The sequence below is a fragment of the Nicotiana tabacum genome, chromosome 7 (genome assembly GCF_000715075.1).
Source record: "Nicotiana tabacum cultivar K326 chromosome 7, ASM71507v2, whole genome shotgun sequence".
Taxonomy (NCBI): domain Eukaryota; kingdom Viridiplantae; phylum Streptophyta; class Magnoliopsida; order Solanales; family Solanaceae; genus Nicotiana; species Nicotiana tabacum.
In genome coordinates this window covers 21,154,032-21,162,008 of record NC_134086.1, presented here as the reverse complement: position 1 = coordinate 21,162,008, position 7,977 = coordinate 21,154,032, and the positions used below count along the sequence as shown (strand labels likewise).

Sequence of the window (7,977 nt, the reverse complement as noted above, 5' to 3'; positions counted from 1 at the left end):
TTACTATTTGCAGTTATGTCTAGGAAAGGAGGTCCTAGAATTGTGCCCTTCTTTAATATCAATTATAAGGGCCATTGATGAGGATGTAATGGTAAACATAAATGCCAAATTTCCTGTAACAGGCAATCGCTCTTAATGCCACGGAATATTCTTTATTAAATGCTACAGGACCCAGAGCATTTATCACACATTTATGAACCTTATTCTTTTTCGGTGACAAACAGAACAGTTGTCTTCGGCCTTTGGCCATCCCCCGTCTTGAATTCCACGTGTCCCTTTTTGGACGGCCACGTGTCATAGCATTTTTTACCCTAAACTGGATATATGTGCACGTCCGAATAGTCGAGTTATGCGATTGTCGATTAATGTCTTAAAAATCTTTTTGGGACTCGTCCATGACTCACTCCTGGAAAGGCACTTGTTGCGACGACTCATGTGAGAGGCTTACGCCATAAATGTCTAATTGTGCATCTTGAACACGTCTATCCTCAGCATTTGGGAGTTATTACGTAAACAAAATGTTTAATTTTCTAATTAGTAATATTGGCCCTCAAAATAATTTAACAATTGAATGATAAAAGTTATATTCATATATATAAATATGAAGTTTGAGATTAACTAAAATATTTTGTCATAGTATTGCATTTTTACTATTTGAGTGAAAGCATCATGAAGGTAAATATCATTTGAATATTTCTTTTGAAAATGAGTAGCCGAAATTTATATCTTCACTCGTTATTACTCTTTGTTTCTTAGCTTTGTGTCTGCCAAAATTATGAGACTTTTATTCTTTACTTCAATTATACTTATTTATGAAGGAGTAATATTTTAAAAGTATATTACTTATAAAGTTTATTGATTATTTACTTTTTGAGAGGTAATTAAATGTGTAGTTTTTTAATATTTTTTAAAAATATTTAATATTTTAATTATTTGAAAGTTGAGACATTATAGTTGATTTGGGTGATACTCCATATTTTTTTTAATAAGGATATATAGGTCTTTAGCCAAAAAAATAATAATAATATAATAAAAAGATAAGAAAAGGTTAAAAAAAAAGGATTAAAGATAATGGGCCAAACCCATGAGAAAGACTTGATAAAGTCAACAAAAAAAGGGTTTCACCCGCAACCAAGTCCCAAAGAAAGAAACTAAATACACCAACAATTGAATTATCAAATTTGAGAAGATAACGGGATCCACTTTGTACCAGACGTTAAGATTAGAAGGGGGATTAAGGGAAGTATCGGTCTTGCAAATTGTGGAGCAAAATAGAGAAGGAAGAGTTAGGCGGAAGCTTTGGTGCCGCAAGAAACGTTACTTTCAGCCACAAATTGTCTAGATTTCAAGGTGTTTTAATCAATATAATCGTCCGAACCATTGTTAATTCTAAATTCAAGGTATATCTTATTGCTCCTCTGATATGGGTATCTTTAATTTATTATGTTTGAGTTAAATAGTGATATTGATAACTTAGTGAGTTTCAATTGAATTGGATACAAGAAATAGTCATTAACAAGATTAAATTTTTTTATTCCAAGTAATTGGATAATATATAATATTCTGGTAGTTACTTTTGAGGTATTGTGAGTGCTTGCAAAGCACTACGTGAAATAGAATAAATTGCTAATTTTTCAAGCAACTCAAATGCTTCTTTTGCCCATTCCAAATTATATTAGAAATAAGTTTAATGACAAACATGGAAAGAAGAACTAGTTTCCGATCCATTTTAGTACTACTGAAGTGATTAACAAAGAATCAACCTTCATATTCTAGAGGAATGAAACAGGAAAAAATTTATCAAATGCGGCCGGTTTAGATCAGTTACGTTGGTAGTTCACGAAGTTAATATGTAGATTGATTTTATAATGATATAGGTGGTTGAAGAAGTGAACCAAGTGCTAGCAAGTGACCACTACAAATTATAACTTTTCATTATTTTACTGTTCTTTTAAAAGAAGAAGAAGAAAGAAATGATTAACTTGCTAAGGTGTATTCTGAGTTAAATGTCTCTGGAAGTGCTCCCAATAATATATATGCACAAGTTATGCGACCAGATACTCATCGGGTTTGTTCGAATTCTAGGAAAAGGAGCAACTCCAAATTTTATTTATGGCTCTATATATAAACAGTCTCAGGCTGAGTAAAGGGATTTTGATAAAGGGTTGAGGTAGAAGTTCAAAAAACTACGCTATAAGAATTTTGATGGCGTAAAAGTTGTCTGAAGCTACCTTAGCTATATTTAACAAAGTATTTTTCAATATAAAATGAAAAATCTTTGTGGTTTTATATTATTTTTGTATCTTTTATTCTATAATTTGCTAAATATTGAATTTTGTAAACTATAAAAGTAACCAATCTAATATTTCTCCTCAAGTTAACCCAATCAAGAAGACTGAAATGAGTGAAGTAGGCACAACAAAAAAATTGTACATTTGAAAAATTATAAGATACTTTTTCCTCTTTTTCTTTTGCCTTATTTTCTTTCTTTTCTATTTTCAGTTGCTGCTATTATACCCATTATAAGGTATGTTTATTTTTTAGAATCCCAATCTATTATTTTTGGTATCCTAATTTGTTATAACCGAAGAGGAAAGAATTCCATTTATTATATAGTTATAATTTTTTTTCCTGTATGACTTCTTGTGCAACATTTTTGAAGGAGAATTACTGACAATGAAAAGCTTGACTCATGGAGAAATGGTTTCAAAAAGCTTTCTTGCAGGATTTAGTCTAGAAGTTGAGGGAATTCATTCTAAAGTGATTATAAATGTCGTATGTAAAATAAATATTAATAAACGAATTTAAGAAGCTTAATATGACATTTAATAAATGTTGTCGTATCTTCATGTTCTCCGAGTCATGTTCTTCGCACTCGGAGAAACTTTAAACTAAAATAGCCTAATTTTTTAACTAATACACCCTCCGTTTCAAAATACACTCTCCATTTCAAATTAAATAACATATTTTTAAACTATGTGAAAGTTGACCAATATTTTAAAAAATGAGTGTAACTTAGTAATATTTTTCGTATAATTTTTATATATTAAAATTTAATTTTAAAATATTAAGTTAAACTTATCCAATTTAGCTTCAAAGTTTAATTTATTAACTCACGATAATCGAGATGTGCCGTTTTAATAAAACTGAGACAGCATAGCCTAAATTTGGATGTGTATAGAAAATAAGAACTGCTAAATAGGGTACGTACGCTTGGCTCATAACATTAGGAAATCAAAGTTCTTTTATTGGTGATTCATGTAATTAACTCATAATTTAAACACAAGAACTTCCGCAGTACAAGTTCTTAAAACCAGACTCTCAGCCATTTTATTCTCTTATAATACAAGGCCCAACTTAAAACATAGCAAAACACAACATAAGATTCAAACATTACATTACACTTATTTCCATTTTCTAAGCATATTCTTCTCTCCTGCTAGATCTAGACCCTGGTCCAAAAACAGTCAACTCCTCCCTATTATACTTCAAACTCCTAGCTTCTTGCCTAGAAATTTGGTAAGAGTTCATTAACACTTCCTCTGGCATTGCTCTAAGTGCTGATAATCTTCCAGCCAGTGGGTTAACCATTGCATTGTCATTAGTCTTAAAAGCAATGTACTCTAGTCCTTCATTGCCTGCTCTCTTCACTATGGCAAAGTTCTGTGGCACAATTAGTAGCTGATTCTCTCTGACTTCGTCGTCGAATACTGATCGTCCCGCGTTTCCCACCACCTGAATTCGGCCGCTTCCTCTGATGATGTAGATGATAGAGTGGGCGTTCATGTTCCAGTGTGGTGCAACTATTGCATTCTGCAAAGCCAAGCAACATAGAGCTAGTTATCCACATGTTTACATTTCACATGTAGCTAATGATATAAAAAATTTAATTATGCGAAGGAAGGGTCAGTCATCTTTTGAAAAATTCCTCTAAAATTCTGCTCCACCATCCCTGAATTTGTCAAACTTTTCCTTTTTTTCCATATGTCTCTAGAAACTTTGTTTGCATTTGGAAAACTAAAAGGGCAGAGCACCTCTGTGCACAATTAACCCTATGTGGAAAAGCCTTAACCCTAGGGTGTGATGTAAATAAATATTAAATGCTTCTAGCGTGAGCTGTAGGTTACGGGAAACAACTCCAACACTTAATTAAGAGTCACTAATTTGAGTAGTAAGGACATATTTAAAACAATTTAAAGAATTTCTTGTTGTTCCAGAAATCAGTCACGATAACTTTACCATTGCCTATTTGAGTAATAGTAAGGACATATTTAAAACAATTTAAAGAATTTCTTATTGTTCCGGTCATTGGGAAACAACCGTTGCTTATTTGAGCAGTAGTAAATAGTAAGGGCATATTTAAAACAAGTTAAAGAATTTCTTGTTGTTCCAGAATATCAAATATTTTGTTAAAGTAAGGTTGTTAAATGCGACAAAATTATTTTTATATAAGCAAGAAAATTTGGAAAATAGTATACTACTACTACTGCTAGTATATAAATTTGCCTACATATACGTACCCGGTAGAGGGTTCCTCGCTCAGCACTGAGTTGGAGAAAGTTAAGAATAGGAAGACTCAAGCTGTTAACAGTGCTGACGCGTCCTCCACGTGGATTGTACACGTCAGATCTAGAAGGATGACCAATATTCTCCCTGAACTTCATTGTACATATTGTTTCTTCCAACCCATTCAATGGCCATCTTCCTCCTTCTCTTTGTTGTTGTTCCCTTCGTTCTTCTTGTTCAGATTCTTCAGGTAGAGTTAAACGAAGCTCTTCTGCTCTCACAATTACACCTCTCTCTTCGTTCTGTCCTTGAAGTCTCCTTATGGTTTCGACGTCGACGTTGAATGCTTCCGACAAAATCTCAGTGTCGAAACCGTTGAAAATGTTGCCTCCTTTAGATGTTGTCTCTTGTTCTGATCTCCTTTCTTGCATTGTTGTTTCTTGTTGTCTTCCTACGAATTGTTGTTGTACTCCACGCTGTGGGTTTCCAGCTAGGAAGAAGCTCTGCATTGTAGAAATGTGTTTGGACATTAGAATCGTAAAATTCCGGGAAAAATGAAAAAAAAAAATTAAGTGAAAAAGATATTGACTAGAGCTGAGTTTTTCAAATTTCCAAAAAAAAACTCCGAAATTCAAAAAATTTGAAATTTTCATGATTCCGAAAAAATGTAGTGAATTTTTTTTTATGGCCAAACGGGCCCTAAGTTCTATGCAAAAGTACCTATAAGATTATTATAGGTAAAATCTTATGAATATATTAATGGTAACTGATAAATTATTACTCCAACTCCAATTAATCTAATGTTGTTTTTTTTTTGTTGCGGTAAAATTCTGATTTATATATTCACATTAATAATTTTATTTTAAGATAATTAAAATTTACCCTGAAGGTGAGATCAAGTTGATTAGCGTGGTTGGAAGTGTCAAGAAGTGAGACAGTGACAATTGGTTCCTCGGCATCATTGTACATCCAGAAAGTGACTCCCGCCGGCAAAGCAAGAACATCACCAGCTCTGAAACGTCTGAGTTTCTGGTGCCTGTCATTGAAACTCCGGCGTCTTTCTCCGGTTCTGGATTCTCCAGATTCTGTTTCATATGTCTCAGCACATCCCGGTATCACAGTCGAGTGAATACCACGTCCTGCATTTATTAATTCATTCATCAAACAACCCCAAAACTTAATCAGATTGTCACAGCAGATATAAATAAATAAATTTGTCACACTCTACTGCATTGAATACCTCATTTTAAAATCATATGCTCACACACTTTAATATAAGATTCTGACTTCAATTCCCAGGATCATCCATTATAAAAGAACTTTTATAAAACAATTATGTGGTTCATAAAAAAATAAAAAAAGTTAAAATAAAAGGCGTGTTGCAAATAATAAGATTACTTTTAGACAAAATAAATAAACTATAAGCTAACCATCCATTAAAGACAGTTGGATCGATAACCCGAAAAAATAATTTGACTACTAACTACAAGTCTACAACACGTTAATTATCCGTCCACAAAAAGTTAGATCATTAACCCGAAAAATTATTTTAACAACGTATAAATTTCTTTACACTGTCTAATAATAAAGTTGTGAAAAATTATGTTAATAATGTATAAACTAATATTTCTTTACAAGTCTAATTAATTTTTGTGTATATTTTTAAATCCTAGATGTTCCTGGTCGGACCTCCCTGAACTCACGCCTTTTTTTCTTCCAATGATATACATTATTTTAATCCAATAAATAAATGTGATCTCTCTTTAATTAATTGCTCAAGCTTATAGATGTGATCGACATAATTCAACAATACCAATCCAACAGTTAAGGAAATAGTTATACCTTGAATAATGTACATGAGCAGAGGAGTGTTGGTATAGTAAGGAAGCAAAAGTCCATTTCGCCTAATTTGATGGCGAACGGCTTGAACTCCGGCGCACTCAAATTGCTCATGTGTAGCATCCCAGAACTCAATAACACCGGCCTCAGACTCGAATCTCCGGGTTGGTTCTTGAGCGTTCAAACGCTCAATTTGGCACTCGGTTTTCGACCTGAGAGCGCGGTGTTGTTGCTGTTGTTGAAGTCTCTGCCATACGTTCTGTTGCTGTTGCTCTAAGAGCTGAGCAAAACAGCAGTGGGAGAGAACGAGGAAGCAAAGGCTGAGAGAGAGGACTGAGGAGTAAGTAGCCATTGTTGTGTTATTAATTGCTGATAGGAAGTGGAGATGAGAAGATTGGGATTTATAGGAAGGGAAAGAAGAGTTAAGGTTTGACACGTACTTGTTTTGCATGGAGGACAGTCTTGCATGTTTTACACATAACACAGAGCATTTTAGGGTATGTGGCTAATGGCTTCTGCAAAAATGGATTCACTTCTTTAATTTTGTGTTTCTATTTGCATGGTTCTTGTACAGTTGTACTCTTCAGCTACTAGCTGGTATAATCCACCAGAGTGATTGTAATACTGTACATGTTATGTGCTCTGTACCTAATGCACGCTAGTGCGCAGCAAAAGGCACTTCGGGGCACTAAACTCCTCCTATGCGTAGGGTTCGAGAATGGTCAAATCACAATAGACCATTTTTGTAAGAGATTGAATCTACGGCTTAAACCCATGAACTCTTCATCACATGGCATTACCTTTATCAGTTACGTCAAGACTCTCCTTCACTGCACACTAGTGCAATATCACAAAAAAAATTATAATTACCCCCACAATAAAGAAAGCAAGGTTAAAAATAAAAATAAAATTCCTTAGCTAGGTTGAACAGATATTTTGGACCAAGACAGCCAAAGGATCGTTGTGATCCTCCGGGCTTCCTCTGTTGCTAGGTAGAAAGAAAGAAGCAAGATACTTTTTTTTGAAGATTAAATTGTACGAAAGAATGAAATTGGAGAGCAAGTAGCTAGACTAGATCGGTTAATTAAAGACTTTGTGATCCCCAACTGGTTTAATTTCTTCTCATTTTACTCGTCGAAATTGAACTCATCAGAAATTTAATTCATTCAATTTTTAGTTAAAGGGAGATGAAATTAGGTACTCCACGAAATTAAATGAGTGGAAAGAACCAATAGTGGAGACCTATATAGCTAGTGGGATCCCTATCTAGCTTCCCGTCATTTCTTCGGTAGACATCTTTGAAAATTATGCACTAAAATGCTTGTTATGATTGAATATTTTTTTGGTGAACATACAAGTACGGATAAAAAATATATAATACCAATTCTTTTTATTTTTTACTAATTTAGCAATGATACTCTAGAGTCTTGTCCAAGATATATACATGAATCTTGATCGAAACAAATTATACATGGATACTCACTAATTCAATTAATCCAAATTGCGCTGCGTAGGGTCCATCTAGAAGAAAAACACTCTACTGAGATTTCTCCATTTTTTGTGCAAAACTCTAGACCAACAACACTTAATTCGATCCCTTCAACATTAGTCTCAAATGTATATACAAAATAT

At 33.5% G+C, this 7,977-nt stretch overlaps 1 protein-coding gene across 1 annotated transcript; it reads right to left on the bottom strand.

Annotated features, from left to right (window-relative positions):
* Positions 1-3,304: 3,304 nt before the first annotated feature.
* On the bottom strand, positions 3,305-6,729 carry LOC107816875 (11S globulin seed storage protein Ana o 2.0101-like). Its single transcript, XM_016642618.2, has 4 exons — positions 6,349-6,729; positions 5,389-5,645; positions 4,521-5,009; positions 3,305-3,813 (listed from the first exon to the last, which is right to left on the bottom strand). Exons 1-4 carry the CDS (start codon positions 6,695-6,697, stop codon positions 3,418-3,420), a joined length of 1,491 nt encoding a protein of 496 aa, XP_016498104.1. The 5' UTR covers positions 6,698-6,729; the 3' UTR covers positions 3,305-3,417.
* Positions 6,730-7,977: the final 1,248 nt, after the last annotated feature.